Genomic DNA, 27288 nt, shown 5'->3' with positions numbered 1-27288 from the left:
ATCCGTCAACTTATTGTACGGCATAATAATGTGGGCATCACAACCAAAACCACCAGATAAAAGAGTTGTAGAGCAGTTCGTTGTGGACAACATAATCAAAATCTTCATCTGAATGCGTCATCAATTATAAAGTTGTACAGCATTACCATGTGTACATCACATTCAAAATCATCATCTGATGAATGAGTTATCAATCAAATAGTTGTATGGCATAACAATGTGTACCTCATAATTAAAACCACCATAAAATGGGTGATTTGTAAACAAGTTGTATGACATAACAATGTGTACATCATCTGAACAGGTTACAAAAAAATAATTTTATGTCATTTGAGTGTGAATCTCATAATCAAAACCACAATCTGAATGGGACATATGCATACACAAAAAAAATGTGATCGTATAAGAGGTATGCATCATTACCCTAACCATTTTCATCATGAATCATCTGTAAACTAGATGTTATCAGTATATTCTCTTCAAGATAATTCCCACCCTTAGCTAAGTATGTTTACACCATAAGCTAAACCATTATCATAATGATACATCTGTCAATACCATGTCTTGTAACAAACTATAGTATGTTAGGCAGTAAAAAAAGTCAGCATATAAACAAAATATTTTATTTTAAATAGGTTAAATTTTTCTATCATAAACAAGTTTAAATTCAAATTGTACAATAACCTTAACATAACAATCATTAAAATTGTGTTGCAGTATTGGTATCTAAAGTTTTAATCACTTAAGATAATAAAGTTTTATTTACATGTAAATGTATATATTAGCTGGAATTTTAAACCTTTAGAACTCAAACTCCTTCTATTTATTTCACAACAGGTCCATTTTATAAAAGTGGTTTATGTTTTACTTTAATTCAAATCTTTTATTCATATTTCAAAAATAACATTTTAGCCTATTTTCAAAATTATAAATGCATAAAGCTGGTTCAAAGTACAAAGTAGTTAACCAGGAAATGTACAATAAAGATTTTCTTTAAAAAAAAGTTGTATAGGAAACGCCCACACATTTTGATAATTTTTTATTGAAGATGTCCTTTTACTCAAAATTTTACAAAACAATGTAAAATTTGCAATTTTTTGTCAACAGCAATATGTAGTGCTGAATAAAATTTTGATTTTATTGAAATGTGTCATAAAATTGGTGATTTTTTAAAGTATATCAAATAGACCCTGAAATAATCATATATAGATTTTAACAACTTTCTGATATTGTTCCCACAAGAGAAATAGAGGAAATTGGCGCAAACTCTGTATGGAAAAAAAATAAAGGACATCTTCCTGACTAGAATTGGAAACAATTATTTGATAATCACAGCAAATTATAAAGACATCTTAAATAAAAAGCATAAATACCATCAATCAGACTGAGTAAAAAATCTTTTTCAAAGTAAAAAGTATGAATTTAAAACATCTCAAATTATATACTTAGTACTACAAGACAGAATAGAAAATATAAATACACTGACACAACCCTATATTTTAGAACAGTAAGAGCTTAATCCAAACTGTTGAAACAAACTGTTAAAAGTATCAATTCTATGGAAAAACGCATAAATATCTGGGTTAAAGACAAAATATAAGTTATTATGTTAGGTGGCAATCCCTTTATGAAATTTGATTAAGAGACAAAGGCAGGGATATAAAAAGGAATTCAAGGGAACAGGCTGATCACATTGTAAAATACATAATGTTTCTGCACTCACTAATACTTTTATGTGAAAGACACATCATTCATTAAACATATTTATACAAGGTGATCACTTGCCATGTGAGAAAAATCTCAACTTTAACCTGGCATTATAAAACTAATCATCCTAGACATTAATTGATTTAAAAATATATGGCACAACAAAAATATTTACGCAATCTTAAAAATACTGTTTGTTGAAAGAAAATATTTGGCAGGGGACTAAATAAAGTACCGGTAATATAAAAGTTAGAATTAAAGGTTAAATGAAATGAGTATATTTGGTGTTTGTTGTTGTAAAACATGTAATGATGTGTGTTAATATCTGCCTAGGTGTCAGTATCTATAGACAATTATGAAACTAATAGGTATGAAGCATTGGTGCATTGTAAAAAACAAAAGTCTAAAAGAATAATAAAAACACAGTATCTTTAGAATAACCTAAGAAGCAAGACTGCTCCAGAGTTTTTGATATCACTTAAGTTTCATGGAGAATAACTGCCATTAAACTAATCAATTAGCACTGATTTTCAAATTCAAGTAGGATGTTGTTTTTTATTTAATTTTTCAGTTTACTTGAAAGACAACAGTAGGTGCTAGAGCACTTATAAAGATTTTTTGTATTTTTATTTAGATTTTTAAAGGCTTAACTCCTGCCCAAACATACAATCAATACTGATTTTTAAACCTATCTCACGTTGATTCAGATGTTACCTAAAGACACATATTTCATTTAAATTTTATAAGAAATGAAAGGTTATTACAATTTCAATATTTTTACATTTCAAAGGAATAGAACTTCAATAAAACAGTCTATCTACCCAGATTTTAGATTATTCCTGCACTTTTTAGTTAAGTTGCTGTTAGAGATAAGATAGGTTACTTTCTGATGACTGCAATGAGTTTTAAGTCTTGTGTCAGAGATTTGTTGGTAGTTTGTATAGATTTCATCAATTATATATGCATGTTTATAGATATTAATTATATGCAACACTTTGTAGCATACCACTGAAATAGGTACTCTTAAAGTGGTGGGGGGAAAATGAGGCTTTCTCTCTCTATAAACTTCCTATTGTGTGGTATCTGTTCAAAGAAGCATCTGACGAGTTACACATTTATCCTTCAACTATTCATTTGACATTAAATCATATTCAAACTATTGTTTTCAGAGTGAAATTTGTGTAAATTAAGCGGATAACTTATACAGTGAATAGTTTTTTACTATATGGGGAATAAATACTTTTTGCTTTTCCCTACTTCAGGGGTACCTATATTCTGTGATGATGCTACACATATGATAGTTGACACAAAATGATAAAAACATTGATCGTCAAAAATAAATTATAGTGATAAAAGATATATATGGAAGCGTTATGATAATGATTTACAGTGTAAAATAATTTTGGCAAGATCTCTTTTTAAGGTAGTGCAGGAGTATAAGTAACAATTTAATGGCAATCACACCTAGAAAGAGTCAACAAAGGATTTCTTCAAATTTTGAGTCATTTCTTGACCTTTCATTGCTGATCAATTTTGCTAATGCAAGAGTCTGTAGATCCTTTATAGTTTTTACAATATTAGGCAAAAACTTGTCCTAAAGGGCAATAATTCCATTAAGGAGTTGTACAACAATTTCTAACTTGTTGTTTTATTTGTAGATTTTTTCTTTACTGTTCATATTTGCTATTAAAGTTTCTGTTTATCTATTATAGTTTTCATAACAATAGACCAAATGAATAAAATAGGTAACATTTGTCATTTAAGGGCAATGACTCCTTTAAGTAGTCATGTAAATGACCAGTAGGTAGATCTCAATGTTTTGAAAATGTGTGTGTGCCTCCTCAACATAATTTTTCATAGGTTAATTGCTAAAGCTATTTCCTTTTTTTTTAATTTCAAAATATATATTTGAGGATGTTTTTTTCCCAATGTTATTTGCATAGTTCCTCATACATAATCTTTCCTATTATGAAGTTTTTATAATACCTCTAGCTTTAAAACAAGCTAAATGATGTATTATTTTTCATTTAAATTTTATATATCTGGATAGTAACTTCATTCTTGCATAGTATAAAGAAATTCTACTATTTCTTTTATACTCCCATACTACCTTAAGGAAGTTTATACTCTAAAATATGTCAATGATAGAATAGAAAATGATTTCACTGTAAACATGTCTTTGTTACAATACAATATGATTTCACTATAAACAATAACTATGCTGTCACTGTAATTGTCCTGTCTAATGACGTACTCTTTGATGGATATTTGCAAAATAATGCAAGTTGAATCACTGCTAAACAAAAACCTAAAAAATTTGGAAGCTGAAAAACAAAAAAAATATATCTTCATTAAATTTAACCGATATATATCTGCAAATATGCATAATATTGATTGTAAAACATATTTTCATTTTCAAATATTTGGAAGTTGTAAAATTAATTCAAAACTGATTTCATTCAAGGGCTTGTGTTGCTAGTTAATAAAATTCTTTGTGTAAGCTGTTGTTAGTTTTGTTTGGGTTTTTTTCCTGACCAGGATGTCTGTATTCTTTGAATTAAGGTTTCTGATTTTGGCAGTTTCTCCAATTGTTTTAACAGAAGATGTGATTATGACAAAATAAAAGGTGAAAGTCTATGAAATCAATATCAAACTAGCAAAATGGCTGATTTTTTTATACGGTTGAATTGTCAGAAAACATTATAATTTGTTTTAAAATTTAAATGATTCCTATTTAATCAATTCAGTTAAAACGGTGTTACACTATTTAGCTATGCAGGGTGTCTTTTTTTCTTAAAACTAATTGACATGTTCACTGATTTAATAACTCATGAAATTTGTGTTTGATTAAAAGTAATAATTGAAATTTTGTCCACCAAAATAAGTCAAATAAAGAAAGATTAAAAATCATGAACACAACACGATAAGTGTGCTGTAAGAAATATATCCACAAAAAGACAACCACTCTAAAAGGGATTGACTTTTTATCTTTTAAGTTCCTATAATGACTATATGTTCATGTTTTTCCCCACGATGATGATCTCTTATCTATTTCTTGAAATATTTACAATTTAGTAATACATCATTAAAACCTTTTAATATAAGCTTCAATGATATTTCAAAAATACTTTGTGGATGTATTTATACAATCAATGTAAGATGCTGAATCATTATTTTGTTTGTTTATTGTGTATGGTTTCTTGTAGAAGGAATAAACTGTTTATTCATAGAAAACATATCACAAAGAATATAAAGTCCTGATTATATCATACCAAAAATTGGTGTGTCAAGAAAGTGTGTAGCAGTATTGTGGTAATTCCAATAGTACCCTTACCTGAACATAAATATCATTTAATATACGTCCATATATCACCCATTCTAATGCTACGACAAAATTCATGAAGATATATGGAAATGATAGACATTCTGTTGTCTTTGTATGCATCACCACTTTCTGTAAATATAACCATTAACTATTTGTAATCTTAGTCAAACTATAAAGAGAATATATAATTTCAAACTACTAAACAGAAAATTTTGTGGTAAACCATAAGTTATATAACAAATATTAAATATTCTATAAAAAAGGATCATCGTTAATGTTTTGCTATCAGAAAACTTTAAAATAACGTACAGACAAAAAGTTAAACAAGGGGTGTATAATGTTATATATTGGTAATGTGTGTGAATTATCTGAAAATTTCATTGAATATTATTTATTGCCTGATAGTGAGTACAGCTGTTGGTGATATAATGTGTTCAACAGTATGGTCTAATGAGGAGGTAGAGCAGACTGAGCTCAGAACTATTAACATCTGGGACCTTTGAGCACTTTAAAAAAGGCAAATAGTATTACAAATTTACAAATTTATATGCTACAAATCATGTAGCTCAATGCAAACTTATATTATCATCATAAACCATTCACAACATTTTAAGGTAAATCAATGCGATTCAGGAATGCTGCACCAGTGATTATCAAATTTTAGCTACCGGTACATATAAATTTCATGGTAGGCAGTTATAAGGACTGTTTAGAAAATGTTCTTTTTGCCAAAGCAACAAATATATGCACGCCTGCAATTTTTGCACAAGTATAAAATGATCAGACATAATTTTCTTATACACCTTATTGCTAATCCTGGCTGACCCGGCCGCTTGAACTTTTGACGTCAACAACAATCACTTTTCCGTTGTGGCATCAGATATTTTGTTTTATGACGTCAAAATTTTATGGGAACCTGTGTGATATCCAGTAATGGCAGACAAATAGCGATAAGGTGTATTATCTATTAAGTGTGTACTTACTAAAGATGCTAATGGTGCTCCATATGCTAATATAGATAATAAGGCACACACTTTGCCCAGATGGCTGGCTGCTTGTTTAATCTCTATTTGTTGATATTTTACATAATACAGGACAGAAAATATAAATGTCATATTTATAAATATTATCCTAATAAAATGAATCTGAAATTGCAAAAAATAAAGACAGAATAAATATTTTTATGCAATATTTTTTTGTAAATGCACGTTTTATGCTGATGTGAATGTAATATATAATATAATTGAATGTCATATACATTTGTACATTGTTGTATGCTATCTGTTTTCTCTGTAAAGGCAAAAGTAAATACTTTTATAGATTTTTCTGATGTTGCTTCTATAAAACAGATAAGTTTTCACTTTTAATAAACTATAAATTTGTAAACAAAATCATCAATTTTAAGTGCTTCTGTAGTAGGAACTCAACCAGCTAATATTGTTGAACATACATTTGTAACCATATTAAAGTGAAGCTGTTATATCTATCAGAATGCTAAACAATAATGACTTTCTGGACCCCATCATTTATTTTCACTAGACATTCTGGTTGCTACATTTCTCTATATATTAAGGATGTTTCTGCAATATTTTGACCTTCATCGCTAGTATTGGGCCAAATTCCTTTACTAGTACAATTGTACATGTACAAAGTTACATATGTCTGTTGCTGATGCCTGTCTACTTATTCGGGTTTTAACTCAAGGAACTTGTGACCATGTGATAACAAAATTTATAAGAAAAACTTATGAAGAGTTAAGAAAAATGTAACATGTACAATTTACATTGACAATAAAACAATAGTCATGGTTATGTCTGCATTATTAATTTATCCATGAGGTACAAAAATATCACAGAAAAAAAATATTATAAATTTAAATACTAAACACATGATCAATCAATTTTTATGAAATTTGATACTCCAAAAGCTGCAAAATCTATGAATGCAAAAGAAATTAAAAAAAAATGTTTTTCCACAAATCAATAAAATAAGTATCCAGAAATTTAGATGGTCGGTCAAGGGTAAGAGAACATGGGAATGAAAAAACAGGAAGCAGAGGTCAGGGCAGAGGGAAGTGGTAGACAGTGGAGGGGGCAGGGATTGGAAAGTAAAAATAGAGATATGCTGTGAATTTTTTTTTTTACCAATTTTCATCTGGGAATAAGGGGGAGGGAATATTGTGAATGGGGAGGGAGTTGGGGTATCAGGGACCCACTTGTTCACCCCCTCAATATAACAACTTTCAATCATAATTAATTTTAGATTTCACAATGTCATGTAAAAGCAAATAAAGTAATGCACATATACTTTTAAACATGCATTGGCTGGGAATACAAAACTCTAATTTATTATACATTAAACACTACTTATATGTCTACATGATATATAACAATTGATTAAAAGCAGTAAGCAGATCCCAGTTTATGATATAACTTCCTAAAGATCCTTACCCTATCTTCATGTTGGTTCTTTGTTATAAATAAAGTTAACTTTGAAAAAGTAACTTTGAAAAATAATACAAAACTGAAGCCATAAAATGAAGCAACATCAGAAAAAAATATTTATGTAAAATTTTTCAGTCAAAGATTTCTATACATATCCTTTAATTTGTGATTCTTAATATCATCTTCTTGTTCATGGTAAATGTTCAATTGTTGGTGTTTTTTTTTCAGAACTACATGTATATTTTTTTTCAGCTCAAGTGAAATTGGAAAAATAGTTATTTTTAAAGTCATATGAAACCAGTGAGTGGTGAAAAATTATGTTTATCCAATTCTTGAACCAATGCATATATATATCATAAACTTAGAACTCTGTGCACGATTTTGTCATTTTTTACGCAAATATATCGTATAATCGTCAATTTTTTTTCTCTCTGTCTGTTATGATTTAACAAATATGGCTGCTCATTAAAAGCCGTGTTTTAAAGCCGAAGGTTACCGATTGTCACCTTATAGTAAATAAATAACAAAAAGCATGGGTATTGAGCACGTGTTTAACATGTACAATCAGATAATTGTTTATTTTAATGACAGATCCATGCGTATTGCGATCGCCGGATTTTTACGAGGAGGGTTACGCTTAGGTCACTTTGCATACGGAAAATATGTCGGCAAATTGCTTCCTGGAAGCAAGCAATTAAAAACTAATAAACTTTTTCTAAATGTGGACAAATTAAAGAATTTTCCTCAGAAAAAAGTATATGTACATAAGTTGTATAATGAAAACTATCCATTTAGTTATAAAAGACATATGCATATTTTTTTTTAATTTGAGGTTTCTTATGACTTTAAAGTTAAAAAAAAATTAGGTTTACATTTAGATGTTTTTTTTAAACATTGCTTAAGAATGGAAGCACTTTTCTGTATATAGATCTGTACATATATATATATATTCTTTCAATCTGTGTTACACTCTTTTATCAAGGGAATTAGGAATTTAGGATGACAATAAAGTTGGCCTTTCTAATTTCTGCCATTCAATAAAGATTCTTTGATGTGACAATGCCTTATGAGTATTATGTTATATAGTGTGTCTATAATATATTAACCTTGGTAAGTTAAACAGTATCATTTAAAAACTAGTTTTTGAAAATTTATGAAAATGATTAAAATTATTCGAAAAGTACATAAATTTGTGGCTAAAAAAATAATATTTTTTTCCACAACTGTGACACATATCATACTGTTTAATAGAGGCAACATCTGGTAAAAGTTACAGTTTTCATTGAGACAAACATTATCTGTATGTCACAATTACGTGATGTAAAATGTCAATAACAATATACATATTGGTAGATGTTGGTTATACACATCCTTCTTTTAAATTCATGTGATTATTGCGATACAGAAATCTGCTAATTTTTAGAGCCAATTTAATCTGCTCTGAAACATTACACAATGTCAGCAAACTAAAAAAAACACCTGACGTGCATTAACAAACCTATCACCAGAACATTATAAAAGTTATTATTTAAGAAAGTCTGATTAGTAAGTAAAAAATTGTTCTTGAAAATGTGGAGGAAAAATAAATAAAATAAAACAAATAGCCCCCCTCCCTCCCCCACCTTAAAAAAATCTAAATCTGACCATCAGGCTGTATCAACACCATAAAAACCAACAGTATATTACATGTCTTATTAACAGTGAAGTTACATGTACAAAAAAATTTATAGCCAACCATATGGTATGGGTTTTTCTCACTGTTGAAGAACGTGCTGACGGTACTGTTGCCTATATTTGCTTACATCCAGATCTTACTTTTTCAAAAGGATTAATTCAAGACAGATACTATTAGTAAATATAAAAAAGAAGATGTGGTATGATTGCCAATGAGACAACTGTCCACAAGAGACCAAAATGACACAGACATTAACAACTATAGGCCAAAGACTATGTATAAATTCAAAATATATAGTCTGAAAAGTCAAAACCAACTTCTTCAGCAATTTTATGTCACTTGACTGTTGATATACAAATCTCAAATTATGAATCTTTCCCTTTTCTCATGGAATATGATCTCTCTATGCTTAGTGAAACTGCATGAATGCATAAAATAAGAGTGCATATATTTACTGAGTGAAATGTGAATTACTGATTATGATTGAATGTCTTTTTCATACATGTACAATTAACATTATCAAAGAAACAACAACAGGACAAAAGAGCAGAAAACAGCTTAAAGCCACTAATGGGTCTTCAACACAACAAGAAAATCCTACACCCAGAGGCAGGCTCCAAGCCACTAATGGGTCTTCAACACAACAAGAAAATCCTACACCCAGAGGCAGGCTCCAAGCCACTAATGGGTCTTCAACACAACAAGAAAATCCTACACCCAGAGGCAGGCTCCAAGCCACTAATACATGTAGGTCTTCAACACAACAAGAAAATCCTACACCCAGAGGCAGGCTCCAAGCCACTAATGGGTCTTCAACACAACAAGAAAATCCTACACCCAGAGGCAGGCTCCAAGCCACTAATGGGTCTTCAACACAACAAGAAAATCCTACACCCAGAGGCAGGCTCCAAGCCACTAATAGGTCTTCAACACAACAAGAAAATCCTACACCCAGAGGCAGGCTCCAAGCCACTAATGGGTCTTCAACACAACAAGAAAATCCTACACCCAGAGGCAGGCTCCAAGCCACTAATGGGTCTTCAACACAACAAGAAAATCCTACACCCAGAGGCAGGCTCCAAGCCACTAATAGGTCTTCAACACAACAAGAAAATCCTTCACCCAGAGGCAGGCTCCAAGCCACTAATGGGTCTTCAACACAACAAGAAAATCCTACACCCAGAGGCAGACTCCAAGCCACTAATGGGTCTTCAACACAACAAGAAAATCCTACACCCAGAGGCAGGCTCCAAGCCACTAATGGGTCTTCAACACAACAAGAAAATCCTACACCCAGAGGCAGGCTCCAAGCCACTAATGGGTCTTCAACACAACAAGAAAATCCTACACCCAGAGGCAGGCTCCAAGCCACTAATAGGTCTTCAACGCAACAAGAAAATCCTACACCCAGAGGCAGGCTCCAGCTAGCTGCTTAACAAAAATGTGTACAAAAAGCTTTATTAAAAATGTTGACTAAAACCAAATGAATGCAATTATTTGTCCTCAAAAGACATTGAATAGTCATAAAGATATATAAGCGTGTTATTCAAATGAAATTAATAAACTAAAATGTAGATGCCATGATGCATGCACAGACAGAAATTGTTACTCACATAAGTAGCTGACTTCAACAGAGTAACAAAAAAAGTTATTCAACCAAGACAAACTTAAATTTGATTTGTAGCTGTTAATCTTACTACTTTCAGTATTGTATATAAAATAATTAGTTACAGCTGCAATGTCTGAATGACGTTCTCATGTCAAAAGTCACTAAAACCAAACAAAAATATGATTGATGAATGAATATATATTGTCCAACAGGATATAAAATTAATAATATTTACCTTTTTAGATGTGAAATAATAAAATAACATCAAGTAAACAAAGTTAAGAAGAACACCAAAAGTGTTAGTCAAAATCAGCATCCCAAGACTTTGAAGAATACCATATCGTAACCATAAACTGGCTCTACAAAAGAAAAACAAAATTCATAATGATCTATTATTTTTTTTCTGAAATTTGTGATCAGTTAAACAAATTTAACAGTTATCCTTAATTTTGTATACATGTATATCAAGTTAGAATAAGTCAACTTATTTTTTTTTAATAAAAGGATAACAAGAATGTTTGATTGATTTTCAAAAATTCAAAAACACTGAAATAACTACCGGTAATTTATCACATTGACATGTTGTTGTTGAACGATATACATGTAGACTCTGAAGGATCCTAGAGTGAAGATTTCAGTTAGAGTGATGGCCAGCATTATTTCTGTTTAACCACTTAAATTGGTTTCAGTTACTGAGAGCCTTCTCTAGATAAATTTCTTGTGCATTATATTCATTTTCATTTTCGTACAAAAGGAGATGCAAGATATACGTCAACTAAACAGCAACACAAAGAAATTTAGAGGGCAACACAGTCTTCAACAATAGACAGGTGTTGTTTGTATTATTTATTTTACCAGGGTAATAGTGTTATGTGCTATTTAAATCAAATCTTCAATCTTGTTTTCTCTGATGTTTAAAAAACAGGGTAGGGTTGAATAGTGATAAAAAAATCTGTAGCCCTACCATATGTTTATGTGCCTGTTCCCAGTCAGATATCTTATCATTTGTTGTCTTCAAATGGTTAAAATAAAATTAATGATGAACTGTATGTTGTTGATAGGATCTGAACTTTTGAATGCAAAACTTTACCAAAATATCAAACATAAAGTGTATACATGTTCTTCGTCTTAAAAAAACAACATAATATCTTAGATGCTGAAACGCATATGTCATAAAAAAGTTTTATTTCTTTATTTCTAATTTGTTTGCTATATGACGAGAAAATGTACAGTATACTCACGCTGTAAAGTTAGCTATAAATGGAAATGCTGAAATATCCCCTGTTGATCCTTTCTTGTATATCTTTAAACAAATATCTCTGCAAAGGAAAATATACTTAAAAAAATTAATGAAAATCACTTTTTTTTTTACATAAGCTATATTGACAGCCAAGTATGAGACTCCCAAACCAAGCCTATGAGAATATATACATAATGGAGCTCGGACTGCTCCCATTGAAATTTTGTCAAGTGGATGAAAAATATACATGTATACTAGAAGAGGTCGCTCCATTAGCACATAATATTAAACAAGACACAAATTCATAATTATCACTCTGAAATATTTTATATGATTGTAAGTTAATTATCTATAATTTTTCATAAATAAGGTAACCTGCCTTCATGTGTTGCTTCTTCAACTATCAAATAAATTTAATCAGTAAACCCTGTGTCTTGAAGCTAGAATGAGGTCAGAACAGTCTAGTTTGATATCATGATCACTTTTTATAATTAAGTTTGGATCCTCTGTAGAAAATTTTGAAGAGAGAAAACGATTTTTTAAATGATCCTATAAAGATAATAACAAAAACAGACAACCAAATAAAATTGGTCTCAGATTAGCAAATCAAAAATAGAATAACACATTAAACTACATGGTTTAAATTATTTCATTAACAGTTTTCTTAACTTTCATACATGTAAAATTGAGAATGGAAATGGGGAATGTGCCAAAGAGACAACAACCCGACCATAGAAAAAAACAACAGCAGAAGGTCACCAACAGGTCTTCAATGTAGCGAGAAATTCCCGCACCCGGAGGCGTCGTTCAGCTGGCCCCTAAACAAATATATACTAGTTCAGTGATAATGAACGCCATACTAATTTCCAAATTGTACACAAGAAACTAAAATTAAAATAATAACATGTTTAAACCACATTAACTTGATCATTTTACAATGTGAGGCCAAGGGTTGAAAATACAATGTACATGTAACATATATATATTAATCCAAATTCACATGATCACAATTTCATTGGTGTAATTTTATACAAATTATAGATAAATACTAAAGACATACACTTAATTTGATACAGTGTTTTCCCTAGGCTATTCATGCATGGCGGTACCGCTACGCATAAAATTTCGGCCGCCATACATTTATCATACCCGCTATGCATCCCGCTATGTATGAAATTTTTATTATCTTATAATACGAAGTGACAATTGACAAAACTCTACAGGTGTTTCAAACTCACTGGACTGATAATTGATCATAATTAGATGCAACGCTCTGATTTTACAACCACGTTGATTAAATAGAACAGCATTCAAGACTTCGATTGCACAATAGATCATCGGGAGTTCAAATTGTTTTAACAGATTTTTAATGATAAATATTATATATAGCCTGATACAGCTTCCAAATATCCTTCCGTGAAAAAATAAAAAGTAAACCTTTTGCAGTATAAATTTTACGTTTTGAAATCATAAGTCTGACATCGAAATATTTATATCAAACGCAGTTGACTAGTTGTAACAGAGAATACACATCATTGGGTTGAAACATAATGTAACTTTGACCTCCGTAGCAGAGTTCAAAAAATTTATGGGTCACTGAATATTCACAATACACCTTATTGCTATTTGTCCGCCATTACTGGATATCACACAGGTTCCCGTAAATTTTTGACGTCACAAAACAAAATATCTGACGCCACAATGGAAAAGTGATTGTTGTATGCATCAAAAGTTCAAGCGGCCGGGTCAGCCGGGATTAGCGATAAGGTGTATTCAGATCGTTTTTGTTTTGATGTTTTTATTTTTGAAACTGATCTTTCAAACTAGTTTTAATCCAGAAGAAAGTAAAAACATTGCTTGACTGTACCTTAAGTTGAATATCTATATCCAAATTAGATTAATTAAAACTGTAATCCATGATCACAAATTGAATGCTTTGTTTACAATTGTTGAAAGCCATGTGCTTTTTGGTGGGAAAATTCGGGAAACCCCTTATTAACAGGAAACAGTTACATTTCATTGTTATTTATAGACAGTAGGAATTTCATCTTGGAAATCATTTTGATTAACTGAAAATACATGGTTAAATGGATTTTAATTCTGAAAAACTCATGTTTATTTAATTCCTTTATTATTTCCATCATAATCAGAAACAAGCTACATGTATAAGGTATTTCAAACATATATTTTTGGCTTTTATATAAGAACATTCAAGACTATACATATGTACATGTATGTGCCTGTAGTAAAAACAAACCTGGTAGAGCCTAAAAAAATTCTACATGGCCCTTGAAAAAACTTTTGGATCCAGGCTGGCCTTGAGAGAAAATGTTAAGTATTGTTCCTGACTGTATTGCAGATTTATGTGAAGTTTTTAAACTGACATGCACAATTCATTTCACAAGTGTAATAAAAATAAATCTACAAAAAAACGCCGCGCATCGCGTTGCAAATTCATCTTAGACCCACCATGCATCAAGAATTTTCTAGGGAAGACACTGTGATATACTGCAAATCCATTGTATAAAACAAGTTAAGTACAAATGTATTAACAATATTATGTATTTGTTAGTCCAGAGGTATATTAATGTTAATAAATGTAGCAAAGCGTTTGGTTGATTTCAACATGTACATGTTCAAGGAAGAAATTGATTTAATAAGCGAATGTAGTATCAAAAACAGCGTCTCCTGTTAGAAGAATATAGTGGATAATAAAATAGTACTTACATTCCCATTAGCTGTACAAGAAATGTAGATATAGTAGTCACCCATACAAATACTTCTACAACTTCCATCAATAACTTATGATATATTTACATGTAACTGCAACTTCTATTTTTCTCAGATGGATTTCACTGGAAAAATACAAGAAATAAATATGAAATTAAACATGTTAAAGGTTCAAAGATTAAGCATTAAATGCTAAACTGGTTTACATATTACTATTAGCCACCTAATGTGGGTAATTGAAACTATATATATTGTAGTAAACATGGTAAACGGTCAGGTTCTTTTCATGTACATTTTTGTACATGTACAAAATGTATATGTATTTCTAAATTGAAGCATTCAGCAGGTAAACTGTTATCTTGAAAGTTTTCTTTCCCACTTTTGACAATACACAAAATGTAGCTTTCTGTGACTAAGCAGAATTGCCTGTGTACTTATAATATATTTTCTTAAAATTTATATTGTGCTTGGATTACACAAATTAAATAATTTCAATTGCAAACGAAAGTGAACCAACGCCTGGTGAGTCTGTAGTAAGGTAGAGTCCATAAATTAAATAATTGTATTATCATCCTCTCACTAGCCAGGTATCTGCAATAGTCCATTTGCCAATTTCCGTTATTGACCCTGTATTAAGAGATACCTTTTTAAGTTGTCTCCCTTATGAGGGATTTATTTACAATGGAGAATTAGCAGAAAGAGTAAATTTACCAGTGGGTAATGTGAGTAATCTGTAAGGTTTTCTAATCTTTAATTGCATCATTTGCATGAATTTGTTGTTCAGCTAAATACTTATGATATCAGAAATTATTTTTCATAAAAAAATAGTTAAACCCCTGATACATCGCTTTCAATTCATCATGCTTTGCACCAATTTTTCCGGTATAGAACCAGTCGACGATTGACAAAGGGAAGTAATTTGTTTAAAAAGTGTGCAATAACAGAATCTAATCGGTAATTGGCAAATGGACTATTATGATAATTTATGTCCTGTTTACATTAACGAATTATTTCTAATACTAATTTGAACTCAGGCTCTTTCAAAAGCGAACTCTATACAAGCAACAGTAGCTGACACTTCTCCCTCGGTACCCTTCAAGACGGAGCTTTCAACTATTTCTTTCTAGTCTAATACCACATTAGGCATGTAAGTCAAATGACAGACTGGAGCTGTGTTGGTACAGATTATACCCCTGGTAACTCCACAGAAGTGTGTTTAGGCAATATGAAGGACAATCAAATGAGTACACCCCTTTTTTTTTTTTTATTACTTCTTAAATCCTACCTTATACGTTGCTCCATATATTTTTCGTTTTTATTTGATAAAATTAAGTGATTTCTTCTGCTCAACCGAAGTGTTGTGTATTGGTCATAATACACCTTATCACTAATCCCGGCTGACCCGGCCGCTTGAACTTTTGACGCATACAACAATCACTTTTTTATTGTGGCGTCAGCTATTTTGTTTTATGACATCATAATTTTACGGTAACCTGTGTGATATCCAGTAATGGCGGACAAATAGCGATAAGGTCAGGTGTATTGACAGTTCAACGTACAATGTCAATTCAATGAACAATGTCAATATAATATAAATGTAGTCCAAATAATTATGACGTCTTGGAAGGCTATTATATTTTTCTTTGAGGCATTACAACGAAAAGAAAAAAAAATATAATAGTATTTCAAGACGTCATAATAATTTGGACTAATATAAATGCTGATGAACCGGACATAAGATATTAATTTCTTATAAATTAGAACGTTGCAATTGACTATTTACCAAAATCTAAAGAGACCCCTTTAAACCGCAATCTTGAATAAACATACCTTCGTAGCTTGAAATTAAGAGTGTGGGCTAGTTTGGCAAACTTAAAATCTATAGATTAGGATGACACTTTGTTTGGCTGCAGCAACTGGTGGAAGTGCCGCGTCAACATTTGTTTATGTGGTTAAAGTTAAAACTTTAGTTATTTTTTATAAAACGAATGTACGTATAATTCACGTTTATTGTTTTGTAAAAGTTATGAGAGATATATCAATTATATAATAAAATGATAAAAATGAATATTTTTGTTATATTATTTTTCTATTTTATTTCGTCTATTATTCGATCAAAACATTTTAAGGTGTTTCGTTTTTTTAACGATTCTGAATTTTGTCAGTCTATTTTGACATTTCCATTTCCGGTCATACCCACGTGGAGAAGAAAAGGAGATAAGCCTCGTAGTCTTTAAAAAAGTAAAAAAAAGAAGTATGAGACATTTTTTAGGGTCGGAAAATGCTCACTTTTAATTATACTTGTCTATAAAACTTCAGTCAATGTGTTTCACCATTACGTCAAGGCTAGATCTAGCTGTGAAATCTGGAATGGTAGCTCATATTTTTATAAATAGTTTTTAAATACATAATAAATACTAAAAAAACTAATTTTACATATAGCCTCTAGGTAGCAAATTGATCCGTCCCAAGTCAGTGTCCTAGATCATTCGCCCTCAATTAATAAAAAAAAAATCGTGAAAATACATGGGGTCGGCTAGACCGAATAATCTGTCTCTTGTGTGGGTACATTTGTCATTTCATATTTTCTTTTCATCATTTGGCTATTAATTTTTTTTTTTGTGTCCAATTCACCTTTCATGCCTATTATACAATTTAAACATCAGTGTTTTTACCCATCCAAGCTGACTATTTTATTTGAGAAAAATGTTATTTCATTATTAATCCATCAACATATAACAATCAGTGATATCAACATGATCATAGATTTCAAATTATACCTAATCAGCAATCAAAATTCAATCAACAGTAATTAAAAGTAATTATAAATTGAAGTGTAACAATGCAGCCAAGAATTTTATTTAATTAATATAAATTTGGCAAATATTCTGTATTTAATTTTAATGGATATACATAAATTTTAATACATTGTATATATATATTTCTCGTTTGTTAATGTATCATACATATCATACATGAAAATAGGGCGAACGAACCCAGGGCGAAGAAACTCAGTGCGAACGAACTTAGGGCAAACTTGTAATAAGGGCGAACGATCCAAATACCTCATCTCGCCTCCTAAAGGAGTTATCATCGGAATAAGGGCCTGCTCTTGCACACATCTTTCAACTATCAATGAACAGGTCAGGAATAACCACCAATTGACATATATGGGTGTAGACCGATTGACGTATAATAATGCAAATTTTTTGTAATAAAATGCTAGTGTTAGATAGGAGCATGATTTCGCAACTTGCAACCTATTTTATGACCCTTATTGAGTCCTCCAAAAGTTTCAGTTTTGTCAAAGCCTTTTGTTGAAACATTTGTACTATTGACCATGATTGACTTTTGATAATGAAAGTCAAGTATTAACAATTACATCCCAGCTCCTTTGTTCTAACAGGGGTCACCATGTATCATTGTACAGCGGATTTTGGTACATTGTACTAACCAAGTGGGCGTGAGTGATTTTGATTTTACATGGTAAAGAAACATCTTTGTTTTGTTCACATAATATCAATGTGTACTTCAATCTAAACATAATTGATGTTTTAAGAAATGATTTGGTCGTAGGTTGATGATAAGAAATGTCTCATTATTTCCCCAAAACAAGAGGGATTACTAAAAGCATGTCCTAAAACTTGTAAAAGAAGTTGGCCCTCGTCTCATCCAATATAATTCTATCTTCATTGCAACTCTTGTTCTGATAAAAGGTCAATGTTTGTGTGTAATAAGTATAGCTGTTCCAATAATTGACATTGAAATCTTTCATACATATGATATTTTTCGATATTTTTTTTATCTAAAGAAGCGTTGTGTACCATGTTTAGCTGAACACATAAACCTTATGTACGGTGCATAGTTTTGTTGTTGTACACCGTACACAAAAATTTTATTTTCATACTCGTTTATTACCCAAAAAGTTTCAAGGAATGAGTAATCACAGGTAGGTTTATGACTGGTAAAGTTCTATTACTTTTGCCCTGTATCAGGGATGGGGTCAATTACTTTAAAATGTAATCGATTAAATTACAATTACCTTGCTAATAAAATGTAATCGATTACATTACAATTACACCCTAATTTATAAGTAATCGATTATATTAAATTACTTTTCTTCAAAGTAATCATGATTACTTTAGATTACTTATGATTACATTGCATATTGCAATATCAAAGTTGTTTTTTTATAACTTTTTATCCTCACAAAAAGCTAATTTTGGTGATTTTTTTAAAAGCCTTAATTAATTCATCTTATTCAAAAGAATCTATAGACAAGTACAGTACAACATGTGTAATTTGATAAAATAGCTTTAGACAAGTGTCCTTTCTCTATGTAACTTTATTTTTTTTCTACAAATTTTAACCAACTGAAATTAACAAAAAACCTGAAACAAATAAGGAAAAATTAATTAAGTATAGTTTTATTGTCTGTTGGGACAGGTGTGTTCTCATTTCGCCTTAACTGTGAATTCCAGGTAAAAAATTTGTTATATAGATGATACAATTTATCACATTAAACAAGGCCCCATCATTGTGAATACTAGTTTCATGATTTTTCATTCAAGCTTTACATTTTCTTATTTTCATCTTGTCTATCAAAAACTATTTTCATATATATACAAGATTTGTAATCAGCAAGTAACCACATGAATGGTAATCTTAAAGTAATCTAAAAGTAATCATGATTACACCTGTTTTTTGCAATGTAATCGATTACATTACGATAACTTGTAATCAGAAATGGCATGATTACTGATTACATTGTACATAGGATAACACTGCAAAATGTAATCGATTACAGCTGATTACGATTACTGATTACGATTACCCCATGCCTGCCCTGTATTAGGTTTCTTTCAGATAAAACATGTAAATGTCTCAACAACTGTATCGAAATTGAAAGTTGGTGTTGACATTCACAACTATTTGCGCATGTACAAGTTAATTTTTCTTATTAGAATATCAAAGTTGTTTTATGAATAGGAAAAAATTGATGCAAAAATTATTTGGGAGCAGGAATTTTAAATGTTGAGAAATGTACATTGAATATTGATAAAGCAAAACAAAGATTTTCGTTACCATGTAAGGTCAATATCGACCATGCCCGCTTGGTAAGTACCTATATCCGGTGTACTGATGATACACGGTGGGGGTGATCTGAGCCAGATCACCCCTACCAGATCACCCCAGTTTGAGTTTCTTTGTTATGCATGCTTTCCTTTGTTCTGTAACATTTTGGCGGGAATGTCAAATTCACTATAAAACTCATAATTAGTTATACAGAAAGGACTATCTATCAAAATTCATGTAGAAAAAATCCAGTGTATATGCTGGGATTCAAACTCAAGACCTTTAGCATATCAAGCCACAACACATACCACTATACACCAGGACGACTGGATACGAAATTACAGTAATTTAGCATACTTTAAGGAAGCAAGATCTTTTTATAAGTGGGACGAGTTGGCAGACCTTTATTCAGTGGGGTGTAAACCTTTTTCTTTAATAAGTGAGTTGTCAGACTGATTATTCAATTTGATTTTACAATTCAGTGTTCTCCCCAGAAATTTTGGATAGCATCACATTTTGCTTAAAAAAAATAACTGTATTTTTTTTAATGTCATTTGTCGCGTCGCGTCGATGCTCTTTTTCCTTTATATGTTTTAGTTTATATTGTTATATATTCATAACTGAGAATACAATTAAACTATAACCACAAAAACAGTTGTTTCAGTTTATGTTTTCTTTATTCATTTATAGTTACAGAATTATTTTTTTCCTCTTGTGCCAAATAAAAATAAATATGTGGTTTCAGTTACCCAACAATAAGTCAAATGAATGAATGGTTCATTATAGTGCAAGCTGTATATATACAAAACTAAATATCTAGTACACAAAATTAACTATTTTTTATATTATATTAAGTAAAGATAAAGTAGCAAAAGTAGCAAAAAAAAAATCAATTTAAAAACTTTGTTTGTTTTGTTTATGAAATTCATTGTTTCATGGCACTCAATCAATTAGTCCCAGTTGATTCTTATCTTTACATCAAAATGATATGTATTTTTAACAAAGTAATCTAACAAATACTAAGTCTGTTAATGCGTAGTTTTCTCTCTTGGTATATTTTTTCGATCTGTTGTCATTATCGTGAAAATGCGTATTTTTGTCATAACTGGTCTGGTTTCGATCCGTAGTTTTCCCAAAAATGTGCAATGGCGGCCGTGAAAAAATTTACAAATACAAGTCCGAGAATAAACATTGTTTGACAAGAGATTGTGAATGAATAAGACGCTTTTAATGCATTAAATAGATTAAACATAAACTTAAGCCAATTATGATAACTTTTGAAAGAAGTATTAAACTCATTTTAGCTCTAAACCAAAATTCTCGCTCTCGGAAGAGAAAGAAAGTGATTTTTGGAGATTTGCACAAATAAACGACAATATTAAAAAAATAAAAATCGTTCCAATCTTTGCAAATTTCGTAATACAAAACGTAGATTTTGAATTGTTTTGTGATTGCATTTTTCCATGTCGAAATTGGTGATTGCAGACACGTGCCGTGGTATTAGTCATGTCATAAGTGTCAGCTTGGGATATTCGCATCCAAACAGTTATCACGACAAAATTACCACAAACCCATCACTTGTCAAAACATCTAAAAACACACCTGGCATATCAGACCACGAAATGATTGTTACAGACTGTGACACCAAACCTTATTACCAACGTAGCAAACCCAGGAAGTGCTATATATACTCAAAGGCAAACTGGAACACTATTAAAGAGGAGATCTCAATAACATCAACAAAACTCCGACACATGCAGGATCGTGGAACAAACGTACAAGAAATGAGCGACACCTTTAAGAAAGAACTCTTTCAAAGTATGGACAAACACATCCCATCAAAAGAAATCCGCTCTAAGAACAACTTGCCCTGGATAAACCACAAAATTAGAAAACTCTTCAAAAAGAAACAGCGGCTATACCAACAAGCTAAGAAAACTAAAAAGTGGTCAAACTACAGACAGTTCCAAAAAGAAGTGAAGCGGCAAGTCAGGAAAGCAGAATACACATACATCAATGATACTATCATCAAAGGCCTAGAAACAAACAATACAAAGCCATTCTGGAAGTACATCAAATCCAGGAAAACAGACAACATTGGTGTATCACCTTTAAAAGACAAGGGGAAATTAGTCAGCAACAGCAAAGGGAAGGCAGAAATTTTAATCCAACAATTTAGATCCGTATTCACAATTGACAAATCAACATCAATTCCAAAAACAACAAAATACATACTGGAAACAATACCCAATCTACTTATTACCACAAAAGAACTAGAAAAACTACTCAAAGATGTTAACCCATCGAAAGCATCTGGACCAGATGGTATACCAAACAAAATACTTAAAGAATGTGCTACAGAAATAGCACCAGGACTTACTGCCATCTTCCAAACATCAATAGATACTGGCATACTACCCTAAGACTGGCTAAACGCAAACATCTCGTGTGTATTCAAAAAAGGAGACAAACACGCTGCAGAAAACTATAGACCAGTCTCATTAACATCGGTACCTTGCAAACTATTAGAACATATCATATGCAAGCACATCCTCAAACATCTTGAAATGTCTTACAGAGTCTTAACATCACTCAACCATGGATTCCGATCTGGCTACTCATGTGAAACACAACTATTAGTCACCTTACATGACTTCATGAAAGCATTTGACGCCGGACTACAAACTGATATTGCAATCCTGGACTTTTCAAAAGCCTTTGATACAGTACCACACAACAAATTATTATCAAAAATGGGAGAATACGGAATTCGAGGACAACTAAACAACTGGCTAAATATGTTTCTGACACAGAGAAAGATGAAAGTAGTAGTAGAGGGAGAACAGTCGGAAGAAGTCAAAGTGGACTCAGGTGTTCCACAGGGAACAGTTCTAGGACCATTACTTTTCCTATGTCATATAAATGACCTCCCGGACACTGTCAAATCATCAGTACGGCTGTTCGCCAATGACTGTCTATTATACAGAACCATCAAAACAGAGAAAGATCACAAACTGCTACAAGAAGACCTAGCTAGCCTAGAAGATTGGGCAAATAAATGGGGTATGCGATTTAACGCAAAGAAATGCTACATACTAAGCATAAAGAACAAAAGCCAGAGATTCTATACACTCAACGGCCACATACTCCAACAAGTTCAGAGCAACCCATACCTAGGAGTGCAGATATCAGAAGACCTGAAGTGGAGCACGCATATAACAAACGTTGCCAAAAAGGCTAACTCAACCCTAGGCTTCCTCAGAAGAAATTTACGATACTGCCCACAGGAATGTAAGAAAACTGCTTACATTTCCTTAGTAAGATCTACAATGGAATATGCAGCAACAGTATGGGACCCCTACAGTATTGCAGATTCAAACAAGCTAGAAAGAATACAAAGACAAGCAGCACGCTTTATGACAGGCGATTACAGAACTAGAGAAGACGGCTGCATAACAAACATACTTACAAAATTAGAACTACAGGAACTACAATTGAGACGCACGAGCCAAAAGCTTATATTTATGTACAAGGTGGTTGAGGGGCTGGTACCTGCTATTGATCCAGACGACTTCCTCAAATCAGCAAGACCAAGATGAAACATCTGACACAGCTAAAAAGTTTGACAACTATCAAGCCACAAACATTGTTGAAAAACAAGTGAGGAACAATACCAGGTGTTTTGACATTCCTACTAGTAAAACACCGCAACATTCAAATTCATTCTTTGTGTCCACAATAGTAAATTGGAACCATCTAGAAGACACTATTGTTCGCGCAACTAGTGTAGAGAGCTTTAAATCTGCTCTCGCGAAACGTCAATAAATCGACGGCGCCTTCACTCCCGTTGTATAAAAGCCAGAATTGGTATCTACGACGTACCCATACAGATACAGATCACCCTGAGGGCAATTAACACCTAGCTACTTAATCTCTTAATTGCCTGTAGTGTCTGTCGACTTAAAGGGATTACAATTAAAGGTGATATAATGTTTATGATCATAATCGATAATAGATGAAATTTCAAAATTGAGGACAAGTAAAATAGCATCTTCAAAATAATTATAGCGTCGCAGGAATTATTATAGCATCACGGTAAAAACATATAGCGTCGCGGCACCGCGACGCTAAAACGGCCTGGGGAGAACACTGCTGACTTTTTCAAAAGTGGGGCAAGTCGGTAAACAAGAGTGGGGTGATTTCTTTATAAAGTGGCGATATACATGTAGTATGGGCCGATTGGCACGTGGGGCGAGTTGACATTGTTTGATATCTACTCATCGTGTTCGGGGGTCATAAAGGGTATACGTCATATAGTAATATATAACTATAAAAAAGAAGATGTGGTATGATTGCCAATGAGACAACTATCCACAAAAGACCAAAATGACACAGACATTATCAACTATAGGTCACCATACGGCCTTCAACAATGAGCAAAGCCATTGTAAAACAATTCAAACGAGAAAACTAACGGCCTTATTTATGTTAAAAAATGAACGAAAAACAAATATGTAACACATAAACAAACGACAAAGTATATTATAATGGTTGTGTGGCGTTCTAAACTAGATTTTATGAATTATAAATGGTTTTTCGTCTAATCTAAAACAGCTGGGATGTAAAATAGTTATCCCACACGGACTTGGTGTGTCAGTGTTAGATCACCCTCTGGCCTCCAGCCATCAGGGTTATCTTACACTGACACACCGCGTCCATGTGGGATAACTATTAAACAGCTCCATTCACCTGTGGAGTTGTACTCATGATCACATGACTGCAGACAGTATTGATGTCCATTGACAGGTGATTAGTGGTTAATTTGCCAATCAAGAATTGACAAGATAACAATAGAAGAAACTGCAAATACAATTATTGATTAAATGCAATATGTTATGTCACTATACTAAACTAGGAATGTTTGACAAGTTTTCATACCATAATATGGTTTTAAGAAAACAATGCTCCATTTTGGTGGATTAATTTGCTTTGAAAAACAGAGTTATACACCAATTGGTCTATACCATTATTTGTCAATTGGTGGATTATACATCAATTGAGGTATAATACACCAATTGGTGGTTATTCCTGACCTGATGAATGTAGGACAAGTCCCAGATGACTGGCATATGTGGTGCCCCTCTTCAAGAAAGGAGACAAGAGTACTGTGGCAAACTACCGTCCTGTGTCTCTTACAGCAATTGGCTTCAAGGTGATGGAGCACATACTCCACTCAAAGATAATGGAACATCTAGAAGAGCACTCCATTTTAACACCAGCCCAAGATGGATTTCTTACCAAACGCTCTTGTGAGACACAGCTGATTGCCACAATTCATGAACTGGCAAATTGACACAATATTATTAAACTTTGCCAGAGCCTTTGATAAGGTGCCACACAAGTGACTTCTCCATAAGCTCAAATTCTACGGAGTTAGTGACTCTACTCTTAAATGGATGGAGAGCTTCTTGAACAGTAGTAAACAACATGTCCTAGTGGAGGGAACAATGTCAGACGACGCAGAGGTAGTTTCTGGCGTACCACAGGGTACAGTAATTGGACCCCTGCTCTTGCTCGTTGCCCTCACATTGATGGACTAATTTTCATTGCCTCTCTTCCATTGCCCTTCAACGTACCAATTAAGATTCAGATTATTTAAGTTTTGTATTTATGAATATTTCTAATTGTTATATTAAACTTTCAAATCAAAATTATTTTTTTTATGTAATACATGTATGATATATATTAAAATAATTTTATCACCTTAAATGAGTAGGAATGGTTTGCAATATATAGCATCTATTTCTTTTTCAGAACATTAAACAATGCCTAAGAGTAGGAAAACGAGAAATTCTAAAAAAGATTTCCAGAAAGTAAAGTTTAAAGTAGGAAAAAAGATTCAGAAGGCTGACAATGTGACCAACATAAGCTTCCACACAAGGACAATACAAGTGACACAAAAAATAAAAACTGCTACAGCCACAGAGCCAAGCTCAAAACGTAAACTCAATGCTGGAGTAAGTATACATTGGCCTAGAGCATCACTGAGGGGACATTTAATGTTGTGCAGTCAAATTAGTACCTTTAAAGATATAACAACAGGCCAAATCATTACTGATTATCCTTGTAAAATTACAAAAAGTAGAACATCATTTTAAACTGATCAGATTGTTGTCAATTATTCAGTCACATTTTCCTTTTGGAAACATCTATTATAGATCCAGTATTTTATCACTCAGGACAGATATTATTAATAAATTGGAATTGGCTTTATTGTAAGTTTCAGTATCTGCAATGGCTCTTAGATATTTCTCTGGTGTTTTGTCTTTTTGTAAAGATTTTTGTGTGCTTAGTGCCAAACTGTCAAACTTATTTGTTATACATGTAGTTTGTTCTTATATTGCACTGGTTCATCGCTGTCTATAATCACTATTTATTAATAAAAAAGTCAATGTAATAGTATACCAATAAAAAAATGTTCCAAAATTTTATAAAAGCTTTAAATTAACAACTGTTTAGAATAAGTTTATTCAAGGAACAAAGAGTTGACATGGATTGTATCTTAGTTTATGGGCTATATAAATAACATAAACATTAAAAAGAGAAGAGAATGCGGTATCCCTTTTGTAATAAGTTTTCTTCAGGTACAACTAAACTTCCAACCACATCAGGTTTGATAATTAGTCTTGAAATTTATCATGGCCTTGTTCACCTTTTACGTTTTTCAACATTAATTTCTACATGGTACTGCCGCTCCTTTTACTTATATTACTTTTTTGTCTTTATTTTAGGAATTATTAAACCAGTTTCAGCATTACAGCACAACCACAAGAAATGATGCAGTTATGGGTTTAAGAGAGCTGTTGACATCGCATCCAGAGGCCATAACACAAAACCTAGTAACAGTGATAGAAAAAACAGCCCAGTTGTTTGTAGATAAAGATCCTGTTGTCAGACAGTCAAATATCAAACTTTTAAAGGTCCTTTTCAAGGGGGTGTCTGACAAATACATTTCACCTTTCTTCCACATTATTGGAATTCATTTATGTTGTGCCATGACACATATTTTTGAAGATATTCAATCAGATTCCTTGCAGATCTTGGACCTTTTACTTGATCACTTTCCTAGACTTGTTATCACCAACAGTAATCAAATTCTGCCAAATTTTATTGAACAGATATCACGTCAAAGGTTGGGTTCAAAATCTAGTTCATCAGCTTTATCTATTAACCCAAATCTTAAAATGGCATCTCACAAGTGGAGAGCTAAAGTGTTGACAAGATTGCACAAGTTACTGTCAGCTATTTTAGAGAATGATACTGATGTAAGTGGAAAAACATCCATAGTCTTTGTCAACCAGGGCATAAAATCTGTTACATGGGAGAAAGATGTGATAACTCAGATCCAGCCATGGCCAAAGCATTTTATATCAAGGTGGCAACAGCCAGCATTTGTTCAAAGGTAAGCTTAATTCATTTGCA

The 27288-nt window shown here is 32.0% G+C and overlaps 2 protein-coding genes across 5 annotated transcripts in view; one reads left to right on the top strand and one right to left on the bottom strand.

Annotated features, from left to right (window-relative positions):
* Positions 1 to 609: 609 nt before the first annotated feature.
* On the bottom strand, positions 610 to 20150 carry LOC139513255 (sugar transporter SWEET1-like). Of its 2 annotated transcripts, none has more exons than XM_071301589.1 (7): positions 20115 to 20150; positions 14728 to 14855; positions 12002 to 12079; positions 10996 to 11119; positions 6016 to 6177; positions 5042 to 5161; positions 610 to 4031 (listed from the first exon to the last, which is right to left on the bottom strand). In XM_071301589.1, exons 2-7 carry the CDS (start codon positions 14793 to 14795, stop codon positions 3924 to 3926), a joined length of 660 nt encoding a protein of 219 aa, XP_071157690.1. In that variant the 5' UTR covers positions 14796 to 14855; positions 20115 to 20150; the 3' UTR covers positions 610 to 3923. The 2 variants fall into 2 exon arrangements, with proteins under 2 accessions (XP_071157690.1, XP_071157688.1); XM_071301587.1 differs by lacking the exon at positions 20115 to 20150 and adding an exon at positions 16561 to 16700.
* LOC139513254 (testis-expressed protein 10-like) overlaps positions 16891 to 27288 on the top strand; it is a 30384-nt gene continuing 19986 nt past the window's right edge. The window contains exons 1-3 of one of the 3 annotated variants that reach the window (XM_071301585.1): positions 16891 to 16971; positions 25621 to 25823; positions 26598 to 27268. In XM_071301585.1, the coding sequence (XP_071157686.1) occupies positions 25632 to 25823; positions 26598 to 27268 (863 nt within the window). In that variant the 5' untranslated portion in view covers positions 16891 to 16971; positions 25621 to 25631. Of the gene's footprint in view, positions 16985 to 17084; positions 17104 to 25620; positions 25824 to 26597; positions 27269 to 27288 lie in introns of those variants that run through there. The other 2 variants (XM_071301584.1, XM_071301586.1) reach the window with 2 other exon arrangements.

This window comes from Mytilus edulis, chromosome 2 (genome assembly GCF_963676685.1).
Source record: "Mytilus edulis chromosome 2, xbMytEdul2.2, whole genome shotgun sequence".
In the NCBI taxonomy this organism is placed as follows: domain Eukaryota; kingdom Metazoa; phylum Mollusca; class Bivalvia; order Mytilida; family Mytilidae; genus Mytilus; species Mytilus edulis.
This window is presented reverse-complemented; position numbering and strand designations above follow the sequence as displayed.

What these genes read in the sequence shown, in the direction of transcription:
- LOC139513255 (XM_071301589.1), bottom strand. Translation starts at nt 14,795, where the DNA reads ATGGAAGTTGTAGAAGTATTTGTATGGGTGACTACTATATCTACATTT. An exon ending in TTTATAGCTAACTTTACAGC is followed by an intron (nt 11,120 to 12,001) that starts GTGAGTATACTG and finishes TTTCTTTTGTAG; the next exon opens with AGCCAGTTTATGGTTACGAT. An exon ending in GAGCACCATTAGCATCTTTA is followed by an intron (nt 5,162 to 6,015) that starts GTAAGTACACAC and finishes TTATATTTACAG; the next exon opens with AAAGTGGTGATGCATACAAA.